This window comes from Balaenoptera ricei, chromosome 12 (assembly GCF_028023285.1).
Source record: "Balaenoptera ricei isolate mBalRic1 chromosome 12, mBalRic1.hap2, whole genome shotgun sequence".
NCBI lineage: Eukaryota > Metazoa > Chordata > Mammalia > Artiodactyla > Balaenopteridae > Balaenoptera > Balaenoptera ricei.
In genome coordinates this window covers 32,356,174-32,381,895 of record NC_082650.1, presented here as the reverse complement: position 1 = coordinate 32,381,895, position 25,722 = coordinate 32,356,174, and the positions used below count along the sequence as shown (strand labels likewise).

The 25,722-nt window shown below is 40.4% G+C and overlaps 1 protein-coding gene across 23 annotated transcripts in view; it reads right to left on the bottom strand.

The window, feature by feature from the left end:
• Window positions 1–3,942: 3,942 nt before the first annotated feature.
• Window positions 3,943–25,722, bottom strand: part of EPB41L2 (erythrocyte membrane protein band 4.1 like 2) — a 214,631-nt gene continuing 192,851 nt past the window's right edge. For 22 of the 23 annotated variants that reach the window (XM_059941214.1, XM_059941211.1, XM_059941210.1 and 19 more), the window contains 2 exons: window positions 21,911–22,016; window positions 3,943–5,207 (listed from right to left, as the gene is read on the bottom strand). In XM_059941214.1, the coding sequence (XP_059797197.1) occupies window positions 21,912–22,016 (105 nt within the window). In that variant the 3' untranslated portion in view covers window positions 3,943–5,207; window position 21,911. Of the gene's footprint in view, window positions 5,208–6,552; window positions 6,605–21,910; window positions 22,017–25,722 lie in introns of all 23 variants that reach the window. The other variant, XR_009506159.1, reaches the window with a different exon arrangement.

Below are 25,722 nucleotides of genomic sequence, written 5' to 3'. Positions count from 1 at the left end.
CCTGCTTCCTTGTCATCGTTGCTGCCACCTAGACCAGGCTGGTGGGCTCCTTACCTCATCCTATACTCTGCTTCCTCCTGTGCTCCAAAGCCTTTCATCAGGGGCCAAAAATGTTCCTGAGTGGTTTCACCTCAACACTTCCTAACCTTATTTCTAATGTTCTAGTATCTGAACGAACTCCCAATTCTGTTTCCCCAACATGAGACCTTCAATAAAATACTTTAATGGGTGTTGTAAGTTCTGTTACATTGCCATTTATTCAATGAAAAAAAAATTTTTTTTTTACAGAGCTAACCTAAAATTGTTAATAATATCTATCTCTCTCGTTAACTGTGTTGGTAATCTGGAAATTTGGCATTGGGACACTACAAGTCCATGACCGCTGCTTCACATTCTGAGCTTATACACGTTGATAAAACAGAAAACGGAGCAAGGAAGGGAACACATCATGTTCTCTGAAGTATTATTTACAACCCTTAAAAAAAAAAAAACTTCTAAGTAATCTGACCAGGTAACAGCCAATAGTTTTTTCTAGATATAATTTAGTAGCAACTGGAAAATTGAGAACAGATAAGCACGTTCACACACCAACAGCTTTTCCTTGAACTCTTAAGTTCTCTGGCAAAACTGTTATCTCAGAAGTAAGAGTTCATAACGGTTAAACACATTTTGGAAATCAATTTTCTCACTTGTTTATAAAATGTTAGAATTTTCCAAACAAATGCTCTTGAGTCTTGCTTTCTGATTTTATAATTAGTGTGATAATCAGAAGAGGCCTCTGCGCTTATCAGAATTTACGCAAAGGCATTCACCCTGGCAGAACATAAACAGGAAATATGTATTCAAGAAATTTCATTTATAATTAACACCAGATTGAAATTCTTTCCATTAAAAAAATTTTCAAATCCATATTCCAAAACCTAGATTCTTAAAGAGCAGAGATTCCTAACCTTTATTTAGGTAATAAAGAAGACTTTTGAGAATTTAAATAAAGATAGGAATCTTTTTTTTTTTTCTGTAGGAAACATGCATATACCCATGATTTTGTATATATTGTGGGAAAGCCTAGCCCCTCGAAATCCATCAAAGAATCTGTGGTTAGGACGCCTGCAGCCCATCTTAGGAAAGGATTGTGCTGTCTTACACTAGCCACCTTAGTTGCCATACAGCAGAGAATGAGTAGACCATAAGGGGTTCCTGACACTGCAGGGCTCACAAGGAAGTTGGGTCCACACAACTTCAAAGCCAAAACCTTCCCACAGGCTTCCCAAGTAACCTAGTTCCTAAGGGTACAGAGTTCTACTCTGTAAAGTTCTCACAAGAACACAGCTCAGACTGGCAGTATCTCCCATAATTTGCCTTTGGTGGGTTAACTCATGCACAGTGCTGTTAGTATTCATAGCGATCGCTTTTTTGGAGGGCATTATTGTGCCAGGAGCTCCACTAGACACTTTATACATTTTTACTTCATCTAACCATGAGAATACCCCTACACTGGGATGTATTACTACCCTCACTTTATAGATGTTTAAGTACCTTCACTGAAGTCACATGGTTCAGTTACTCAGAGTAGGGCAAACACCCATCTGTAGGAGTCTGAAGCCAGTTTGTTCTTTGTTTTTTTGACATCTTTATTGGAGTGTAATTGCTCTACAATGGTTAGTTTCTGCTGTATAACAAAGTGAATCAGCTATACATATACATATATCCCCATATCTCCTCCCTCTTGCATCTCCCTCCCACCCGCCCTATCCCACCCCTCTAGGTGCTCACAAAGAACTGAAGCCAGTATTTTTGAAGCAAAATATTTTATACAACTTGAAGTTACTATAAACCTAATTGGGCATCACTGACTATACAGAGGGTCAGTGTTTTTGACCCTGTGGCCAAGGGTCAGGAGTTTGACACCTCAGATTTGCCAGCCGACCGTGTTCTCTTCCGGGTCCAGCTCCGCATCGTGGCCTAATCCCGGCAAATATGTGAACAGGTGCACGCGCATGCAAGGATCCGTGCAAGCCCTCATAGACCCCGGTCCTATTCTCTAGTGCAAGCGCGTTAAGACTCTGCTGGAAACTGACCAGAGCACCATACCCGCAAGAGCAACGTACTACCTCACAGTACATGGAGACAGGACCTTTTTTTCAAAATCATGGGGCTTTATGGCATTTTTTAGTCTTTTACCATGGAATATTCTAACGGAATGATAAAAAGAACCCCCATTTACCGACACCTGGCTTCAGCAATTATCAACTCATGGCCAATCTTGTTTCACCTAAACCACGACTCACTCCTCCTTATCCTCGTATTATTTTTAATTCTCAATTATATGATGTTCTCAGACACTATATAATTTTATCCATAAGTAAGGGGAAAACGTAATGAAGTCCATGCTGGGCAGTTGTTATGCTACAGTTTGCTTCATTGCCGGAGTCCTGGGGATGATCACTCCATGAACTGTGGCCTATGCAGTGAGGAATGCTACATGCATCATAAAGGGAAACAGAAGCTACTCACAACAGTGAAATGCCCGAAATTCACCAACTCTATACATTTTTTTTTAACAACCTCATTTTTTATCCTGCTGTGGCCTGTGGAAAATGAATTGCTCTGTTTCCCATGTTCCACACAGGATCGCTGGAAGGTTTATGTGAACTACTCATAAAAACCCTATACAACTAAAAGGAATTATTGCTTATCACCCCCAAATTATATTGCTTTTGACTTAAGATAAACGATTAGTGCCTGGACGTCTCACGGCAGTGAACGCTGTTGACCTATTTTCTTATTCTATCACTTGGGGTTTTGAACGCTCAGCTCACAGAATGAGATTATAACATCCTGAGAATTATTTTGCAAGAAATACAAAATACTAAAATAGACAGTCTTGCTGCCATAGTCACAGGTGGCATGATCAACACTGTTTTCAGCTGCTCTTCAGATACCAAGACCCCACAGATACTTTAGATGTCTCTGGGACCCCAAACTCTGTCCTTGCCATCTCATCTGGTAAAACTGAGCCTGGCCTGAACAATGCATTTCCTCTTCCACTGGAGCTGCTATAGACATACTTACCTCCTATGATTTCCTTCCATGTGGAAGGATATGGTTCTCAAAAAACCCTGACAGATCAACCTCTGCTTTAAATACAAATGTTATACATACACACTTTCTGATGAAAATTATATTTACAGAGTCACATTTGGTTCCATAATATTTCTAAGGCTTGGCTTGCTGAGATATGCTTCCCCAGAGAGGAATTGTTTTTGTAATAATTCTAGAGAAAGTGAGAAAGATCTTTCACAAGGTGAGAGATAATTCAGTGGGAAGTGATCCCAAAGAAGACAGTCATGCAAATTATATTTAACATGCTCACTTTAAACAACTAGGGAAAGACATTCTACAGAACGTTTTAGATGGAATATACCACACCCTGTTGGTCACTTGCTATATAATGCTTTTAACGTTTGAAAGAAAATCCAGCACTTCATCTCATGTGTCTGGGCAAAAGCTTCACAATGAACCATCCTGATGAGACATGGACGCAGCCCTCAGCAGAGCCCGTTCTGCCTGATGCACTAAGACCCACTGGACTGTTAAGCAAAACTGAAGCAGAGGACCAGGTTTCAGATGGTGCAGCTAAGGTATTTCCTGAAACAAAACAAAAAATACACAAAGAAAACAAGCAAAAATATGCCTTGGAGAACTTGTACAAGCTGATTATGTAACCAGGCAGAAGGAACTGGCACTCTAAATAGTAGATTTACAAACATCCGACATTGGTTTAGCCACTTGAAATTGGTGATGCTGGCAGCAGCATGAAATTATAAACGATCTGAATAACAGATTTTAAAAATGCTACATCCCACAAAATACTAGAACTTCTGACTGACAGTATGACTCGAGCTTATCTTTTTAAACCTTCATAAAAAGAGAAGTGACAAGTTTAGAGAATAAACAAACTTTATTTTATAACAGTATTACAGAAAGCAAAATATCATTTAATACAACTTGAAGCTGCTAGGAATCTAATCTGGCATCATAACTATACATAGGGCCAAAGCAAAAGAAAGACTGTTCAATACAGTTAATAAGTCCCTATCAGGTCTCTGGTATCAGCTTTAAATGGTGTAGCCTTCTTACAACCGTCAAAAAACCACCATGGCCCTAACTCCTCGCCCTGGCAACCTCACACCTGTGTGGATCACCATGCTATCTGAAAGAGATATACCTGCTCGATAACAAAAGGTCAGTTTTACGTGGAGACAAGGAGGTTTAATACAAAGCAAAGTGTTCTACACGAGTGTTCAAATAATGGAAAGTACTGAAATTTGGACATGTTAAGAAAGAAAGCACTAAGGTTTTTAAGCTGCCTGAATATTTTAGTAGGAGGGAAGATATCGCTTTCTCTCCCCTCCTATTTCTGGAATGCTGCCGAAGAGCCCGTGTCTGAGAAGCACCGGCACTGTGGTGCAACAGGGCCTCTAAACACAGTGCGTGGTCAGTGAACTTCATCATAATTCTCCAGTTTGGAGATTCCCGGACTTTCCGCTAAAAGTAAAAAGTCACGGTACTGGAAAGTCAAGAGGGTTCAATATCAAAAAATAGCCCCAATGAAATTCTCAAACATTAGAAAATTTTCACGATGTAAGAAACGCCTTTAATCTGCATTAATATTTTCTCATACAAGTATATTTACTGCAAACTGAGAACTCTGTAAATATTGACTTGTAAGAACTCAATGGGAAGCATCCGCAAGAAGGAAAGCCACTATCGGAATTAGTCACAGAGTCTCCTTTCTGCACAACAGCACCTGTTCCAGTGAACAGCACCTTACCAGCTGGGGCTGGCTTTGTTCACTATCATTTGCTCAAAATGAGTCACAGAAAGCAGGTAGTTGTACACAAAGTAAACAGGAAACAAAAAACGAAACTCTCTAACTAAAAAAAAAAAAAAAAAACAAAGAAAAGAAATAACCAAGAATATTTAGAAGTGGTTATAAAACAAAATAATATATTAAAATGCGGGGGAACGGTATAGACCAGAGCTGTTAAGGTAAGGTTTGGTGTTGGCATTTTAATTCTTCAGGCTTCTGGCCATTGTTACCAGTCGTAGTATAAATTCGCTGGAGCAGTGGTGTGGCATTAAGACTTGGAATGGTCAAAATTTTTCAGGTTCACAAAGTTGAATGTTGTCTATAAAATGAATTTCTAGGAGGAAAAAAAAGAGACAAGGCTTAAATATTCCAAAGACAGGCTTGGGAAAAAAATGTAAGTAAGATTCACCAAATTCCAAATCAAGTAATCAACCGTTCCCATCTGCCTGTTTCTACAGTAAACAGTATTTTACCAGAAGACAAGCATGAGAGCCTGATCTACCCCTGAGGGCCTTAAAATACCTGAAGGATTGACTAGCACACGAGAAACAAGTGGCAAATAAGAATCTGACCAAAAAGTTAACTATAAAACAGAGATAATTCATATAATAAAAATCTAAAAAAAAGAGAAACCAATGTAGGTTTTAAAGTTAGATTCAAAGAAGAAGAAAAAGTAATTTTGACTTCATTGAAATGAATAAAAGCTGCCTCAGGTTGGGAGAACAGAATGAGGAAAGATGCAAGGAAGTGAGAAAGTACCTGATAGGTAAGATGAGTATACAGATGTATGGGGTGGAGGACAGGAATGAATGGGGTGGAGTGGAGGGGATAGGACAGTGGAGAAATGGAAGTTATGGAAGCTAAGTATTGGTATGGTGAGTAATAGAAGGCAAGAAAAAAATACTGGGCCTACTTTTTTAATAACAGGCTGAGAAGTATGAGCTGGATCTAATAGACAAAAAATAATGAATTCAGAAAGAGCATTCAGACAAAAAACAAAACAGCCAACTGTCCATCTACTGCAATGACCTCAGTACAAGAGGCAGGAGACAGGTCAGGGAACCAGGAGTGGCCAGTTCACAGAAGGCATGACAAGCTCAGGAGAGGAAGAGCTTGGATTTGATTGGAAGTACCAGAGGACATTGTCAGGTTTAGAGTCTGGGACCTCAAAAATAGAAGGAGAATAATAGGCCTAGAGCCCGGGTGTGGTCTTAGCACTAGGGATATAGATCTGCAAGTCGGCACCAAGGGATACGTGAAACCAACAGATGGAACTAGTCTCACGTGAGTATAAGTCTTGAGGAAGCCCACCACCAAAAGTATGTAGAGAGGAGAGAGGTCTAAAATAAAAGTGGACAGGGAGGCAGATAAAAAATAAGGTTGGTGCACTGTCCCTGCAAGAGAAAAGTTTTAAGAAGGCAATTGTTTCACTTTCTATTGCAGTTTGGGTGAAATTTTTGGCAAATGGTAGGTGATTAGAGAAGTCAGCAGAGAGCAGCAACTAATGTCCTTTCCAAGAGGCACTGGTCCAAAGTCAATCAGATTGTACATTCTTTTGGTTAGATAAAATTGTCTTGTTTTAATGAAAAAATTCCCCACCAATCAGATTTATCACAGGTATTAGGACAGCCTTTTGATTATTCAGGACTGATTGGCTAATCAAATTCATTGCTTCCCACCTTATTGTCTGCTTTAGGCTATTTCATTACTCAGTAGGACTTGTGCTTGATTCTAGGCAGGGAAAGAAAACAAAAAAAATCAATGGAGAAACGCAGTCTTCTTTTTTTTAGGTTAGTAATCATGAACAGAAATGTGGGGGTCAGTAAGGGGATCAGCTACAACTACCAATCAAATTGTATTAGAGAGTTGTGTGGCCTTCAGTTGTGCTGTTTGTCTATTTTTTTTTTTTTTTAAATAGTGTACTTATTTATTTATTTATTTTTGGCTGTGTTGGGTCTTCGTTTCTGTGCGAGGGCTTTCTCTAGTTGCGGCAAGCGGGGGCCACTCTTCATCGCGGTGCGCGGGTCTCTCACTGTCGCGGCCTCTCTTGTTGCGGAGCACAGGCTCCAGACGTGCAGGCTCAGTAGTTGTGGCTCACGGGCTTAGTTGCTCCATGGCATGTGGGAATCTTCCCAGACCAGGGCTCGAACCCGTGTCCCCTGCATTGGCAGGCAGATTCTCAACCACTGCGCCACCAGGGAAGCCCTGCCTATTTTTGTTTTTTGAGAGCTGGTAACTGTTTTCTTCGGTTAGTGAATATGTATCATTTGTTGAACACAACTGCCACTCTGCCTAGCTTATGTTATGGAAAATGATCCCCTGACTTTACCACTACCTGGAAATCTACAGAAAGAACAGGGTTTAGGACTCCATTCTCCATTTCCTTTACACTCCAGGACACCTTATTTCACTGAATCTGTTTTCACCAAAAATTAAAATTTTAATTTGTAAAAGAGGCTAAAATTAAATTTGTTTCAGTCATTAGCAGACAAATAAGAATCTAGGAATATGTAGGAACTGAATCAAAGAGTTCTTGGTTTCAAAGAGCTTCAGCAATTCTTGAAATATATGTAGAGAAAAAGAGAGTTACCCATGTAAATTCAAATATCATTTACTTTCATTTATTCACAATCAAACCATTAGAAAGCAAAATAAATCAATTTTTTTCTCGTAATACGTATTGCAAATGACAGCCTTAACGTGCTCTTAGGATTCCAAACAACATCAATAATCAAAGAAAATTATACTTATTGTAATTTTAATGTTCAATGCATTTTTTCTCATTGTTTAAAAAAGTATAAATCGAGTAACTCTGAGTTAATTAGATATTCAGTGTGTCAGAACACCCCAGTTCCTTACTGTTCTGGATGAATAGGGAGTAATTTATTGTATGAAGGGTTTTATTTACACATGCACCTATCTTTTTTGACTGCGTCCTGCACTTAAACACATAGAGAAATGTATTCCCAAGTACTAAACATCCAGCTTTTGAGCTGGGAAGGAGAAAAGGTTGGAATCACCAATGCCATTAATATACAAGCATCTGACATTTAACATTTTTCTGTCCTTTTAGCATGTATCTGTGAAGGAAAAAAAATAAAACTTAATATTTGGCCATTTTAAACAAACTACATTTTGGGTCTAAATAATTTATCACATATCCCATTCAATCTGAAACTAGGCACTGGTTGTTCTTCATGTAAGACCTGTACAAGTTTTAAGAGTTTTTTTTTTTTTTTTTTTTTTTTTTAGTTTGAATTCTACCTCTTATACACAGATTTCTGGATTCTTTGTCAATGCAAATTGACAGATATTAATTATTATTATTGGCATTAATTCAACCTACTTTCACTTTTGACAGCGTCATCATTCACCTCGAGTTTGGATATGGTTATAGCTGTTAAGTATGAGTTATACTTTATGTTATCAGAATTTTGGTCAAGTAAACAAAAACAACAACCCAAACCACTATTTCCTTGCTTCAGTTTCCCACCCCCAGACTATACAATGTCACTGAACATTTCTAACTACTAAAATCACGTTCCTTAGCTTGTGTCCCCCTCTTTTGGCCAATGTGAGAACAGGTCAATGTAGCTGTTTCATCTAATCACAGGTCTAATTCTATGTCTAAATTTTTCAAGGATACATGCTGCTTGCCTACTTTGCCTTAAGTCTTTACGGAGTGTCCAGTGCAGTCTTCAATTTATCTTTCTCTGTGCCTGATGAGCCGTGGGAAATCAGTCAAGCTCAAGCACAATTCTATGAAGTCATCTGAAAAGCACAACCTCGGAGTTTCCAGAGACAGGGGCTCACATGGTCTCAATCTGGAGATCGTGCTCTACTCCAGAAACTGATTCGGTGAACAGCAAATGTGCACTTAAAAAAAAAAATCATCCTAATGACAAGTGGTAAAGTGCTCATCCAGAGGGGGAGTCTCAATAAAAATGCAAAGCTGTGGCTTTTATCTGAAATAATTAAAATAATGACGAAAACATAACCTTTCAGATTAATGAAGATTCAATTACCACAGGGCAGTAATATAGCCTGAGATTTTGAAAACATGAGTAAATTATTTATGTAAGGCACAATGCAACTATTTCCTAAATAAACATGAGGTCCGTGTACTCAGGTGTGAAATTTGGCTTTAAATATGATAGTTTATGGATTTCAGTTACTTCTAAACTTTCATTTTATTCTTCCTTGGCTCTCAATTTGCATATTTAATTTTAAAACAGAATTTTCATTGTAAGAATATAAAATCCTAGAGCCAAAAATGCAAGTATGATAAATTTCTATGTGGTTAGACCAGGAAATAGTCAATTCTTACAATGTTTGTATTACCACTATAAATTAGACCCACCAGTTCTCAAATTGTGGTCTGCAGACCTTGGGGGTCACCATGGCTCTTGCAGGGGGTTAATAAAGTCAAAACTATTTCATAATCATCCTAAGACACTATCTGCCCTTGTCAGGTGTGGACATTTTCACTGATGATGCAGAAACAACGGTGAGTAAACCTGTTGGCATCTTAGCACAGGTCAAGGCAGTGACACCAAACTGTACCCGAAGTCATTGCATTCTTTACCACCATGCACTCACAGTGAAATAAAAAGCAAGCAAGCAAGCAAGCCAGTTTCACTTAAGGATGTCCTGGATGAAACAGAAAAATATATTAATTTTCTTACATCTCTACCCTGGAGTACATCTTTTTAATATTCTGTGTGATGAAGTGGAAAGTACGCATAACACATTCCTGCTGCATACAGAGAAGTACAGTAGATGTCTAGGAGGAAAGTGAATTTGTATGAATGTTTGAATTGTGAGTTGAAGCTGCTGTTTTCATTAAAACACTTTCTTTACTTGAGAGAATTACTGACAAACTACGTTGCTCAATTGGATACTTGGCAGGCATTTTCTTGAAAATGAGATAAGCCTGTCACTGCAAGGCAAATAATTGACAGAACTTGTTGCCAGTGATAAAATTCAAGCTTTCGTGTGAAAATTGTAACTCTTGGAAACTGTATTTTGGCCACCTTGAGCTTGATAGCTTCCCAATATTTAGAGACTCTTCTCATGGGATCAGTGGCAACCACAGATCTTTTTACTGTCTTCGTCATTTTGCCTTTTCCAGGATGGCATATAGTGAGAATCATACAGTACATGATACCTTTTCAGACAGGCTTCTTTCACTAGGTGATGATTTTTAACTGAATAAATATCTTGAAAACTATTGGATTTATAATATAAAGAGATCAAATTTCAATTAATAAAATTCACATAAACAAAAAACTCTTTGGGCTCTTCGATAAGTTTTAAGTGTTCCTGAGACCATTAAGCTGGAGAACTGCTTCTATGGAATCTGCTCCCTAACCTACTGGTGTTTCCTGCTCTCACAGATATTTGTGTGGCTTCTGAATACAGAAGGAAAAATGAAATCTAGCGTTTTTTCCTTCTCGGTCAAATGGCACTCAATATCTCTTCTACAAATATTTCAGCAAAATGATTTTGTATCCCTTGGTTTGCCTGAATATATTAATGCTCTTTTGGGGGTTGCTCTTTTCTTAGGAGGCTCTCGTGTGGGCCCTTTGAGGCTCATGTCTCAGATTTAGGTCTTTCAGGACAAGCTTGGCCCCCTGATCTCTGTCCCCTCTGAGTGCCAGATATATTGTGCTTGTTAACATACACGGCAACACAATTTCACTTCAAAGACAAAAATTCAGTTCAAAGTTTGCTAGCACCACAAGTCAATTAAGTATTTTTGCTTCCAGGAGAGTCAATTTTGAGATGTTTTCCCTGAATTTCCATTTGTTCTAAAACAAAACAAAACAAAAGGCTTGTCTCAGTTCTGAAGAACCTAGGGGCAGGACAGGAATAAAGACGCAGACGTACAGAATGGACTTGAGGACGTGGGGAGGGGTAAGGGTTAGCTGGGACGAAGTGAGAGAGAGGCATGGACATATATACACTATCAAATGTAAAGCAGATAGCTAGTGGGAAGCAGCCGCATAGCACAGGGAGATCAGCTCGGTGCTCTGTGACCACCTAGAGGTAGAGGGGTGGGATAGGGAGGGTGGGAGAGAGACGCAAGAGGGAAGAGATATGGGGATATATGTATATGTACAGCTGATTCCCTTTGTTATACAGCAGAAACTAACACACCGTTGCAAAGCAATTCTACTCCAATAAAGATGTTTCCTAAAAAAAAAAAAAAAGGCTTGTCTCTGCCTCTCTTAGTTGCAGTTGTTTCCCCTCTGGAGGGCGTTTTAGGAAGAGCATCTCCTTTTCCTCCCACCCTGTAATCGTCAAAGCTCTTTCAGTTTTTAAGCCAGTCATGCTCCCTTACCTCTGAGGAAAGGGTGAGGTGTCAGGGATCTCAGCAGGCCAATTAAATGGGTTTTCTTTAAAGCTAACAGTCATCTTTGTGTTAGAGCCTTGATGCACATTCCAGTCACCCCACCTAAAGAATTACTATGCACCGCAATTTGGGAATAGCCTGTCAAATGAAAGCATCATCAATTTTGCCTCATTTTTAAACATGATTATTTTATAAAATAATGGTTTTATTGTTCATTTAGCTACATATCGTAGCTGCAACCTCAAAGACGTTCTGTCCAAAATAAATTTTTCTAAAATGAAGTGTGTTTCAACTACATTGGTGGGAGTTTGTTACTTGAAAGATTCCCATCATGAACCCCTCAGCAAAGCAATATGCAGTGTGGATTCAGACTGACGGACGGTCAGCTCTGGCTCTGCTACTCATCGACTGTGTGACTGGGGGAGGGACTTAACCTCTCCAGGCCTCGGTGTTGTCATCTACATCCTAAGTGACTGTTAAGAACTAACTGAAATAAGTGGCAAAGTTCTCCAACAAAGCTCAGCACAGAGTAGGCACTCATTAAATGTGAGCTAATACTATTATTATGGATTTTCACATATGATATTTCATTCCTGGTTTTACTTCCAAACCCAATTCAATTCTACTCTTAAAGACAGAGATGTCCAGTTCAGTTTCCCCATTAATAATTGCTTGAACCAGTATAATGGTTTCTTTACAGGGTACTTCATCCAATCTAGCATCCTTTCAATCAATCCTGCACACCACTGATAAATTAATCTTACTGAAGGATGGTGCTGAAAATGCTCTTCCCCTACGCAGATGACCTACAGAGCAAAGCCTAAACCTAGGTATAACATGGAGTGTAATTCCCTTTGCAATTCGCCTTTGACAAATCTTTCCAGCCCCTGCTGGAATTCAACACACAGACACAACGTAGGATTTGCTTCTCCTGATGTCCAGTCCATGGTTTTCCTATGTGCTCTCTCCTCTCTGCCCCTCTCTGTATGTTCAAATCCTCCCCACACTCTGCACACAGAAGCTTTCTGCTCCTTTTCGGGGAAGTCTTCCCTGATCTGCCAACCAGAAACAGTTTCTCCTGTTGACTTTCATAGCCCTTTAGCTAGGCTTCTATCTATCTATCTATCTATCTATCTATCTATCTATCGCTGTGTTGGGTCTTCATTGCTGTGCGTGGGCTTTCTCTAGTTGCAGCAAGAGGGGGTTACTCTTCGTTGTGGTGCATGGGCTTCTCACTGCGGTGGCTTCTCTTGTTGCAGAGCATGGGCTCTAGGCGCGTGGGCTCCAGACGCGCAGGCTCAGTAGTTGTGGCTCACGGGCTTAGTTGCTCCGTGGCATGTGGGATCTTCCCGGACCAGGGCTCGAACCCATGTCCCCTGCATTGGCAGGAGGATTCTTAACCACTGTGCCACCAGGGAAGTCCTAGGCTTCTCTGTAAACACAATTTTTTATCCTATATGTTATTTGTACACTTGTTCCTATGCATTTACCTTTCTCACAACTACCATAGTCCCTTGAACGCAGTATAATGAATCCATGAATGAAGTAATAGCGACTAATCTGCAAGGCAAGGCCAGGCTGAAAAGCAAGGGCTTGGGAGGGGAAAAATAAACAGAATTGTATTCTAGCAACAAAGCACTACTGCCTGTCCTCACCATTAATTTCATCTGCTGATTTAAGTGGAAAAAATTTCAGGTTCATTTTTCTGTTCTCTTTTGTTGAATAACTATAACTACTTCTGTGACATCCCAGGAGGACTCTTAGTTCTTTAAAAAACTGGTTTTCCCGAATCTCCCAAATCTGAAGCTTTGACAAAGATTTCTAAGAGTAGTTAGTATTTGGCCCTAAAGCTAGAGGAAGGTCTTCTCGTTCACTCTGCTGAGTTCAAATCTTGTGAGAACTTGATATGAAAGCATTCCACAAAATTTTAAAGCTTCTTTTAAATAACAAATGGACTACAGTAAGGTCACAAGGTCACACTCGGTATACTTTATTCTAGCTAAGCTTTTGTCAATCTTAGGTTCATGAGTAGAGATGAGAAAAATTTCTCTGTAGCATCAAATAAAAGTTGTGCTTTAAAAAAAGTAACAAAACACTTATCTTTTAGAAAAACGTCTTTGAACTATATATGAATAGAACTCAGTGTTCGTTTCGTATTTTCATTAAATAGGAAGGTTAGTGGGAATCAAAACAATTCATCTCCAGACCCAACTCCCTCACTTATTAGTTAACATTTTTTTCTTACCTCTTCAGCATCCAGTATGTTATTTTATACTTACAGGACATCTCAATTTGGAATAGCATTTCAGTGCTCAATTTGGAATGCATTTCAAATGCTCAAGGGCCACATGTGAGTACTGGCTACCATGCTGAACAGAACAAGACTAGATCCTCACTCGCTCTAATACTAACTATTTTGATGCATGAGAGTTAAATAAACGTAGGGCCAACATGTCCTGGGAATATAATCTTCATGAGCACAGGAGTATCTTTAAAACACACGCACATACACACAGACTTACTAATTCGTTCCCCCAGCAAAATTCTGTCCTAACCTACCCACAAGTTTACATTAAAATTTAAAATTACTATTTAAAAGCTAGTATCTGGGATATCTAACACTGGACAAGTTCTTGAAACAAATGAAACTATACTCAGCTCTACACATGGATGGTATTTTACGGTTCTTATAGGGAAGGGACCTATGGCAAATCTCTAGGATTCTATTTCCTCATAAAAAGGGGGGGGGGGAGAGAAGAAGATGGTCTATATGCATTTTTAAATTAAATACTCTTTTAATTACCATACTCTTAAATACGCCCTGCACTAGGGTACAATAAAGTCATAACCACCACCTCCACACTCCTCAGAGGCTGGCTGGGTGACATGTAAGTAGGGAGATGGGGTACCGGAACCTCAACATGAAGAGATGGGAAGGAAGAGACACTGGGGACTTGGAGAGCCCCTCCTTCCCCTAAAGCGGCTGCACCTACTGAGCCACTGCAGCCTTGAGAGAAAGCAGGCTCGGTGTTAGAGCCTCTGATGTTTCTCGAATCGCTAGATATCTTCCCATTTTAAGCATTAATAATTAACTCAAATTCTGTGACATACTGTTTGGGCTGAAAAACAAACCAAAACTCTGGATACGGCCTGCCTGTCTCCCGTTTGTCAATTTTGTCTTGCTCTCTCCCCCTCTTTTTGGTGCCACTTTAAATTCCCCAAAATAATGAAAAACTGGAGAAAACATGCAGCATTTGTGACTAAGAGATTAATAACCTTAACTCTGTAAAAGATGAAAGACGATAAACACCTGAATAGATAAGTGGACAAAGGACACAAACTGGCAATTCAAAGAAATGCAAATTGTGTTTGTGTGCACCTATATTTATATACGTGTGCACATGTGTACTGTGACCTCCCTAGCAATGAACAACAGTAACAATTAAAAAACGCTCTTTCCTCACAATTTAAAAAAAGGGGGGGGAGGAGACAAATGCTCTTTCCTCACCAGGTTGGCAAAGACTTTTCAAATGTCGTGTAATCTTTAGTGTTGGCAAGGATGCGGGGAAACGGGGATATTCTTAAGCTGCTAGTGGGCGTCTAACTTTGTACAACCTCTACGGAGGGCAAGTGGGCAATATGTCAAAAAGAAACCTTTAGCACACCAACTCTAATTTTTAAAAATATCTGTCCTAGAGAAACAATGAAGTTAATGCCCCCCAAATGTACACACAAGTATAATCTTTGCAGCTGTGAATTTACTTGTGAAAACTGAGGAATAGCCTAAATGCCCATTAATAGGGATCAAGTAAACCATCCTGCATCTATTCGATGGCTGTTGGAAAATGATGAGATAATGATGGGCAAACTTATCTACAAGGTACTGTGAAGTGGAGGAAAAAGCCGGATATGTGATAGAATCAACAGGATCAGCCTATATAAATAGAGGTGTGAGAACACATGTGAGTGCATCTGAGTATGTGTTCACAAGTATATACACTGTGAAAGGGATTATCTATCTCTAGGAGCAGAGCAATTATGGGTCACTTACATTTTCTACCATCTTTCCCTTTCAAAAAATTATGACCGCCTCTGCTTTTTTGTTGCCAGAAAAAATACATATAGTTTCATTTGTAAAAACAACAGTCCATAATGATTCTGTCCAAGAGCAAACTCCGGGGAATCAGTGACTCCCAGGTGCTAATGAATGACCAATGGCAGCGGCATCCAGCGCCTCTTCTGTTGGGTAGTTCAAATATATTGTGACTCACTGATAGCACCTGCCAGATTTATAAATGTTAAACAGAGTATTCCCCAGCATTCCAGAGTGAAAACTGGCAGTGCCTAAAACTCACTAAATCCAAAATGGCTTTTTATTTCTAAGTAGAAGTCTTCATTTTAGGTTTGATTAACTTATATCGAAAACTCAGCTGTAATAAAATGCTCATTTCTGGTACAAGAGTAGTACAACTAGGCAAACAGAATAAAATAAAAATGCAACACAACTGAAACCAATATGCATGAAACATCCCTGAATTGAAAATCGTCATCTGGAAGCCAATAGGCTGGTGCTTTTCTTTCAAGGACAGGGAGCCGCTCGCATGTAAATGAGTAGCATGTAAATGAGTAGCTCGTGATCGGCTAGAGCTCCATTCAGCCAACACCCTTCTTCTCTCCTGTCAAGGTAGTTAGACAGCTAATGCTAATTTCCTGTTGTTTCTGCGAGTTCATTTTGAAACCGTGAACATCACCCTGACTTTGAAATGTTGGCTGGAACACAATATTATCTTGTTTAGAAACTGGTGTTCACAGACGCAGGCCAGCACGGAGAGCAACACCACTCACTGACAGCTATTTATTGTGGGCTGGGGACTGGAGCTCAGGGTCCACCTAACAGTCTCAAAGGAATGATGCATGTACCAGGTTTTTAGTAATCACTGCACTAGCTCCAGTGGCTCTGTCAGACCAATGCTCTGTCTTCTCAGATGAAGGCAGGCAAGGTGGATGGAAAAGCAAAAGGCCAATTACTGAGTTTTCCTGCTTCTCGAAAGCACTCTGTGTAAATCCTATTTCCTCAACCTGTTACAGGCTCCATCTCCACTATCTGACTGAAGGAGCTCTGACACAGCTCCCAGGTAGATTGTGTAGCAACAATTCCAAAGGACACAGGCACCTGATTTCTTTGCCATATTTAATGCTGATTATGCTGTCCTTCTCGGAGCTAGCTTCTCTTGCAGCTTTCATGGCCCCCTTATCTCCCTGTTTTCTATCTTCTTGCCCTTCTCACTCCTTCTCCTGTAACTCCTCTGTTCCCCAGGCCCCAACTCTCTGACCTGGCCCTGCGTAACATCATTCAAACCAAAGGCTTCATCAGTGGATGACATATTCAGATGTGTCTACCTCCTGCTCTGAAGCCTGCCGTGCTCTCTCTCTCTCTCTCAAAGCTCTTGGCTACTTCCTGGACCTCTTCATGAAGACATTTCACATGCATCTCAAGCTCAACATCTCTGGGGTAGAAGTTTTTATTTGATTTTTAAGAGCAAAAAGGGTTCATGGCTGGCCTTCTACGCTACAAAAAGTTCTTACAACATGCCTTATTAACAAACCCTCTGTAGATTCTATTATCACCTCCAGTTTACAGATGGCAGAACTGAGGCATAGAGAAATGAAATAACCGGCACACATCACACAACTATGAAGTAGATTTGAACCCAGCAAATCTCCTGTTACACTTCCTCTTAACACTCAGACTATCTGGTAAATTTCCAATTAACCATGTCGTGTGTGTGTGTGTGTGTGTGTGTGTGTGTTTGTGTGTGTGTGTGTGTGTGTAAGACTGAGCCTTATACATTCACTTCCAAGCTTCCACTGTAATTCCCATGACAGTTGGTCTCTCCTATAGTACCAGAGAACAAAAAATACAGCTTTGCTTTAAGATAGCTAAACTGAAAGGACTGGCCACATTGCACATGACTTGTGAAAAATGAAATTCATGTGTTCTGTGATTGAAATTACAGGTATCATCGACCCGTTTGTCCAAGCCAGAAACCTGGGCGTTATCTGGCATTTTTCCCCGCTCCTCCGTCCTCCCAACTCACTAACTTCCATATCCTCATGCAAACAGTCAACAAGTCACAAACCTTTATCTCCTCACCACCTCTCAAATACAAAGGAGTACCCCACAGCTTTTCAGGATAAACTTCAGCCTCCTGCTTGGCTTCTAAGACTTTTTGTGATCGGGCCTCTGCCCCTCTGCGCCCTCATCTCCCATGACTCTGCTACAAGTGCCCTGCGAGGCAGCTGCACCTGATTTTGCCCCGTTCCTGGAGTGTCTGGTCCACAGTACCAGATCCTGCCTGAATTGCCCCCTTTCCACGCCTTCCTTCACTGGGCTAACTCCAACTCGCCGTGAAGCTCCAGTGAGAAGCCATCTCTGATGCCCCATCCTGATTCAGAGATCTTGCCTTTTTGTTCCCACGAAACTCAGTCCAGAACCTATGATAAAACTTGAGACCCTATGCTGCTACCACTGCTTTATTGTCTGTGAGTACAGACCTTGATTTGAAATCTCAATGGTAAAACAGTAGATGATACCTAATGAGACTTCCATAACATCTGTATAATGAACAATAACGACAAAAAAGAATAAAATGAGTGAATGGATGAAAGGCTGCTCCTCCATCATGTTATCCTTTGGCCGCTCACTGCTTTCCGATGAAAAGGAGGCGTCGTTCACTTTTTCATGCAACGTCAATGATTACTCCAAGAGTCTGAGAGGCTCATCTGAAGTCTGCGTTCACAGAGCTTACGGCACCAGCCGAAGCCGGGTCGCGCGTTCCCCCTCCTGGGGCTCATTCTTTCTCAGGCCGCACAGACCACCCCACCAAGCCTGGGCTCTTCTCCCTCCTCATCAGGACCAGCGGGGACACCATTCTAGTGGTGACAAGGTCAGTAACATTTTGTGTCCATTCAAGGGCTCATAAATATGCATTTAGGATAAAATAGCAGGAGGGAGTAGTCCTTAAGAGGAAATAAAAACGATACAAAGATCAATGGAAGTGCTCCTCTAAGCGTTTTCTTGTTCGTGGAGCTGCACTTCGCTCCTCTGCCTCACCGCTGGCCACCGCCCAGCCTGGGGAAGCAGACCGGGAGTTCAGTCCTCGGCACATTGTTGTTCTTTGACCGTCTTTCTGTTTCCCCACCTGCCACGCTCAATGCTTGATCAAGAGGTCAGAGCTACTCCAAAGGAAGAGGTCAGGTCAGACCAGGAGGAGAGCTTTTCACGCCTGAAAAGGGAGATGGGACCGATATATCACAAATAGTTCTTTCTTCTTCTTTTCTGCTGTTGGGATACCGTCCTGGTCCTGCTCTTTGCCTTGATCCGCTGCTGCCTCTGTGGGATTCTGGCAGGGCAGCCAGAGGGTAGCTGAAACAGTGGAAACACATTCTTCCCAGCCCTGACAGGCATCAGCAAAGGAAATTTTTCAAGAACAAGTGCGGCCAGTCAGGAGTGGAGATGCTAAAATGACTGTGAGACACTGAGGTAGCTCCCATGCGTCCTTCAGGTTTCAACTCAAATTCTGTTTCTCAAGTAACAGGTTAAATTGATAATAGTTCAGGCCCCCTATTCTGTTCTCTCATCTCACATTATTTCCTTCAGAGCATTTATCAGATATGCAATTACATTCTGTTTATTTGTTAATACTGACACCTCCCCTCCTGGAGTGGATCCTTCCCGGGGAAGGGCACCGGGACTGTGTTGTCTACCAATGTGACAATCCTCACTGCCTAAGCTAGCCTAGCATATTTTGGCGCTTGCTAAATATTTTTCAATGAATAAATGAATCTTTCCAAATTTATCTAGTGTGCTCACCTTACATGTGAATTTACACTTTAACCTCCTAAATTTGTTTAACAAGGCTGCTTATAAAAGATGGCCTCTGAGACAGGCAAACTTCAAAGGCTGTGTGTGTGTGTGTTTGTGTGTCTCCACTGAACAAATGAATATAAGGTGCTAAGAATAAATGATATAACTAATTTATTTTAAAGCTTATTAAAATACCACAAATGAAGGTGAAGTGCTGGTAATGCTAGTGGTCACGAATTTTTGTCTCATATTCCTGATTAAATAACTGATTCATAGAATTTAGAGGAGAAATACGCATTATCTTTACATTTGTACAACACTCAATTTTCCCATTCATCGTCATATTATATATAAGTAGAAAAGGTAGATTTGTACCAGCCCCACTGACTTGCCCAACGTCCCATAGTTTGAGATCTGGCAAGATTAAAACACAGCACTTGATCTTCTGACTCCTAGCTAAGAATGTTCTCAGACTTGCATGTAACATAGCACATTTATTCAGGTACAACAGATACTGTGCTTGCACTAAAACCTTAAATGATTTCTGCTCGTAGGCCCTTTATACACCCTGTGTTGAAAACATCACCTAAAACATAAAGAGTAAGGTTGCTAGATATAAGAGCAATATTGGAAAGTTAGTTGTATCTCCCTATGCCAGCAACAGCGTCTGGGTAAAAAAAGTACACAATTTTATTGAAAGACATTAAAGAAGATCTATATAAATGGAAAGATGTTAATATTTGTGGAAAAGAAGACAATATCATAAAGATGTAATTCTCAGTATACTGAGCTACAGAGCAGATGCAATTCCAATCAAAATACCATAGAATATCTTAGAACCTAACACTCTGATTCTGAAATTTATATGGAACAGAAGGAGCCCAGAACAGCCAAGACATTCTTGAAGAGAAAGAACTGGGGAGTGTTGTCCTCCTAGATACCAATTCTCATTTTAAAGCTATATGGCATTGGAGCAGGGACAGACACACAGACTAATAGAAATGAATGTGCTCAGAAACACACCCACGCATGTAAGAAACTTGATATCTGACCCGCAGACTAGATGGGGCAAGGACGGGCTCTTCAATAAACAGGGCTGGAACGCTGGCTACTTATACGGGAAGCAAACAAATCACTGTTTCTAATCACACAGAAAAAATTTCTGATAGATTAAGGATTGATCCATGAAAGGCAACATTAAAATTTCCGGATTGAAAATATCTTTAACACCTCAGGATATGGAAAAAGCATAAGCCATAAAGGAAAGCTTGATAACTCAACTATATTAACATATTAAATATTACATTCAATATATTAATATATTGCCCTATATTAATAATAAAAGACAAACCACAAACAAAGATATCTGCAACACATAAAATTGACAAAGGATTAGTATCCAAAATCTATCAAGAATCTGTATGACCAAGAAAGTTATATGGCAGTAAGTTATATGTCGTATGTCTTAAGTTGTACGCCATTTCATATCTATCAGATTGGCAAACGTTAGTAAGTCAGAGGGGAGGCTGTGCACTGGTAGGACCCCTCACGCCCTACGACGGGAGAGCACTTGGCCTTGCCACGAGGAGGAAGACGGGTTCTGTGACCAGCCACTCCAGCGGGGATCTATCTGTCAACTGACCAATGTACGGATCATTTTAAAAACAAAAATGCAATATTAAGGATATGCGCTGTGTGATAAAACCTGCTTTTTAAAACCCTAATACGTACATGATCAGGAACACTTACTCATTTTTTAAGAATTCTTTAACACAACTTTTAAAGGCTATATGTATTGTGCCATCACATGGAAGCAGCATAATGTATAACCACTCCCTACTGCTGGCCATTTAGATTGTTTCAAATTTCTTGCTAGTATATATAAACATGTGATACTCTTGTAGGTAAATCTTTGTATCCGTCTCTGATTATTTAAGATAAACTTCTCACAGCAGTTTAAACGGTAAGCGTGTCTGACATGGGTTTTTGCCAAATTGCCCTCCAGGAAATATTACTAATTGATACAGCAGCATAAGTATATTCCCCGCCCCCCCACCTCCCCGACCCTGGCTAAAAGCATAAACTTTGCCAGATTCAGAAGTGAATTTTTCATTTGTATTGATGTAAACAACACTGAGGCTGAACACGTTTTGCTCATTATTTACTTAGTTTCTACATGGTTTACTTGCTTAATCCTCTACTCATTTTTCTACTTAAGTGTTTACATTTTTTGATGACACATAAGAGCTTCTTAATATATTCAGGATATTAACCCTGTCTCTGCCAGGTATGTCGAACTTTATCACTTACCTTTTACTTTTGTTTTTGTTGGTTTGGCTCAAATTTTTACCTCTTTATACAGTCAAAGCAATCTTTTCCTTTATGGTTCCTTCTCTGATACAGAGTTCTTAATGTCTCCATTGAAAAGATTAACTCATCTCCCCTTTGGGCCCCTACGACAAAAATCCCTCACCTAAATGAAAGCAATAGCACCTTCCTAACAGGCTCTTTGTGAACACTGAGATAACTTATATTAATGTGCTTTACAAATAGTAAAGTAACATATAAATGTTGATTATTAGTGGCTCTCAATACATGGCAGTTATTAACACCACATGATGCCCGTTGGTCCACAGAGTTTATAATTAACTATATGCAGGTCACCTGAGCAGATGTACTCGGAGATGATAAAGTCTGAAAGATCAAATGAACTGCCGGAGACAGGCACCGTGATGCAGACGTACCTTTCACATCGCTCGGCAGGTTCAGGAATACAGAACAGTCATGAGAAAGGCCCCGATGACGAGGCTCTTACCTTACTCTTCCCCCTCGTCCAGCTCGGTTTCTTTGTGCACCACTACCCTCGTGACCGACATGTCGGGGTGCTGCTCCCTGGCTTCCCTGATGGCCTGGGCCAGCGCCTGCGGGGTCAGGAGAGAGCACTGTGAGTAGAGGAAGAGGCTCTTTCTTGGGATGGCTATACACGAGCATAGCCATCACCTGGGATCCATCCCTCCTCCTGCCAAGACAGTTTCACTGCTTTATTTGAGGAAGCAGGAGATTTGAAATGGGCTCCTTTTTCATTTTAGAGAATGCATCTCATTTCCCCAGATTTCCCATTTCTCCAGTCCACTGCCAAATAATGATACATGTAGGAGACACATGCTGGCTCTGAATCCCACTCAGCCTGGCACGCACTGTGAGACGTGGAGAAAACAGATCTTCTCTGACCTTAGGATTCTCATCTGCAACCTGAGACTTATGCTAAGATTGTAAAGATAATGTTAAGGTTCGATGTATGGATTGAAGGAATGATGTAAAGCCTCCAGCGTGGTGTCTGCCCTCCACACTCGAGTGATACTTGCAATTACCCAGTTGCCTCAAAACTCACGGTGCAAGAAATCTCTTGCATTCCTATACACTAATGATGAAAAATCTGAAAGAGAAATTAAGGAAACACTCCCATTTGCCATTGCAACAAAAAGAATAAAATACCTAGGAATAACCTACCTAAGAAGACAAAAGACCTGTATGCAGAAAACTATAAGACACTGATGAAAGAAATTAAAGATGATACAAACAGATGGAGAGATATACCATGTTCTTGGATTGGAAAGATCAACATTGCGAAAATGACTATACTACCCAAAGCAATCTACAGATTCAATGCAATCCCTATCAAACTACCACAGGCATTTTTCACAGAACTAGAAAAAAAAATTTCACAATTTGTATGGAAACACAAAAGACCCCAAACAGCCAAAGCAATCTTGAGAAAGAAAAACGGAGCTGGAGGAATCAGGCTCCCGGACTTCAGACTATACTACAAAGCTACAGTAATCAAGACAGTATGGTACTGGCACAAAAACAGAAATATACATTAATGGAACAGGATAGAAAGCCCAGAGATAAACCCACACACATATGGTCACCTTATTTTTGGTAAAGGAGGCAAGAATATACAATGGAGAAAAGACAGCCTCTTCAATAAGTGGTGCTGGGAAAACTGGACAGCTACATGTAAAAGAATGAAATTAGAACATTCCCTCACACCATACACAAAAATAAACTCAAAATGGATTAAAGACCTAAATGTAAGGCCAGACACTACCAAATTCTTAGAGGAAAACATAGGCAGAACACTGTATGACATAAATCACAGCAAGATCCTTTTTGACCCACCTCCTAGAGAAGTGGAAATAAAAACAAAAATAAACAAATGGGACCTAATGAAACTTAAAAGCTTTTGCACAGCAAAGGAAACCATAAACAAGATGAAAAGACAACCCTCAGAATGGGAGAAAATATTTGCAGACGAAGCAACTGACAAAAGATTTACCTCCAAAATTTACAAGCAGCTCATGCAGCTCAATATCAAAAAAACAAACAACCCAATCCAAAACTGGGCAGAAGACCTAAATAGATATTTCTCCAAAGAAGATATACAGATTGCCAACAAACACATGAAAGGATGCTCAACATCACTGATCATTAGAGAAATGCAAATCAAAACTACAATGAGGTATCACCTCACACTGGTCAGAATGGCCATCATCAAAAAATCTACAAACAATAAATGCTGGAGAGGGTGTGGAGAAAAGGGAACCCTCTTGCACTGTTGGTGGGAATGTAAGTTGATACAGCCACTATGGAGAACCGTATGGAGGTTCCTTAAAAAACTAAAAATAGAACTACCATACAACCAGCAATTCCACTACTGGGCACATACCTTGAGAAAACCATAATTCAAGAAGAGTCATGTGGGCTTCCCTGGTGGCGCAGTGGTTGAGAGTCTGCCTGCCAGTGCGGGGGACACGGGTTCGAGCCCTGGTCTGGGAAGATCCCACATGCCGCGGAGCAACTGGGCCCGTGAGCCACAACTACTGAGCCTGCGCGTCTGGAGCCTGTGCTCCGCAACAAGAGAGGCCACGATAGTGAGAAGCCCACGCACCGCGATGAAGAGTGGCCCCCACTCGCCGCAGCTGGAGAGAGCCCTCGCACAGAAACGAAGACCCAACACAGCCAAAAATAAACATAATAAATAAATAATAAATAAAAATTAAAAAAAAAATAGAATGTAAAGGATGTACCAAGGTTTAAAAAAAAAAAAAAAGAGTCATGTACCACAATGCTCATTGCAGTTCTATTTACAATAGCCAGGATATGGAAGCAACCTAAGTGTCCACTGACAGATGAATGGATAAAGAAGATGTGGCACATATATACAATGGAATATTACTCAGCCATGAAAAGAAATGAAACTGAGTTATTTGTAGTGAGGTGGATGGACCTAGAGTCTGTCCCACAGAGTGAAGTAAGTCAGAAAGGGAAAAACAAATACCTTATGCTAACATGTATATATGGAATCTAAAAAAAACAGAAAAAAAATGGTCATGAAGAACCTAGGGGCAGGACGGGAATAAAGATGCAGACCTACTAGAGAATGGACTTGAGGACACGGGGAGGGGGAAGGGTAAGCTGGGACGAAGTGAGAGAGTGGCATGGACATATATACACTACCAAATGTAAAATCGATAGCTAGTGGGAAGCAGCCGCATAGCACAGGGAGATCAGCTCGGTGCTTTGTGACCACCTAGAGGGGTGGGATGGGGAGGGGGGAGGGAGACGCTAGAGGGAGGAGATATGGGGATATATGTATATGTATAGCTGATTCACTTTGTTATAAAGCAGAAACTAACACACCACTGTAAAGCAATTATACTCCAATAAAGATGTTAAAAAAATAAAATTTAAATAAATAAAATTTAAAAAACAAATATCTCACAGTGCAGGACCAGGCCCTGCTCATCTTTGCCCTCTTAGGCTCTCAGTAATTGCTTGAGGAATGTTGCAGGAAAAATATCTATTAGCTTCTGGGACACAGAACAATTAAAACCGCAAGCAACAATGACGACAAACAATCAGTAAAGCTAAAGAAAAGAGAGAGACTAATCTTTAGATAATAAAATACAGCTCCCTATTTTACAGGTGGAAACCGTGAAGGCACAAAGGTTCATGGGTCTTCCTCAGGACCACCCTGCCAGGGGGCTTCAGGGCAGGGGAGGGCTGCCCGTCCACTGATTCATGGGCTCTTCCCTGGATGAGGCTGTGAGAAAGCAGACAAGATTTCTCTGAGTTTGATCAGAAAGTAAACTGTATACGAGGATTATGATAAAGTGGAAAGATCCTGTTTTTCAGAGGGAAAGATGTTTAAAGAGGTCACGGGGAAAAAGTAAAAGAAAACCGCACGGAACAACACTCAAAATCTAGGAAAGAACTTGAAAACAAAAAAGAAATCCTACTAGGAGAGAGACTGCTGTATCTCATAAGGAAAACATACATTTGAAAAAAGCAGCACAATTTTCCTGCTGCTTTGTCACCTGCCTTTGGGGACAACTGCATTTCTTGTTTACAATATCATTTCTGTCAGCTGGAAGGTTACTGAGCAAAACCCTGAGCCGCATTCCACAAAGAAAGAGAAAACTACCCCCCAAAATTATTTTCACGCCAAAAACGTTTCACTCAGAAGCTTGGAAGACACTTGAGGGTGCTTAAGTTTCCACTGGGGAACAAACTCTGGCAACCTACCTGTGTTGGGACAAGAGAGGATCAGACAGGGGACCAGGC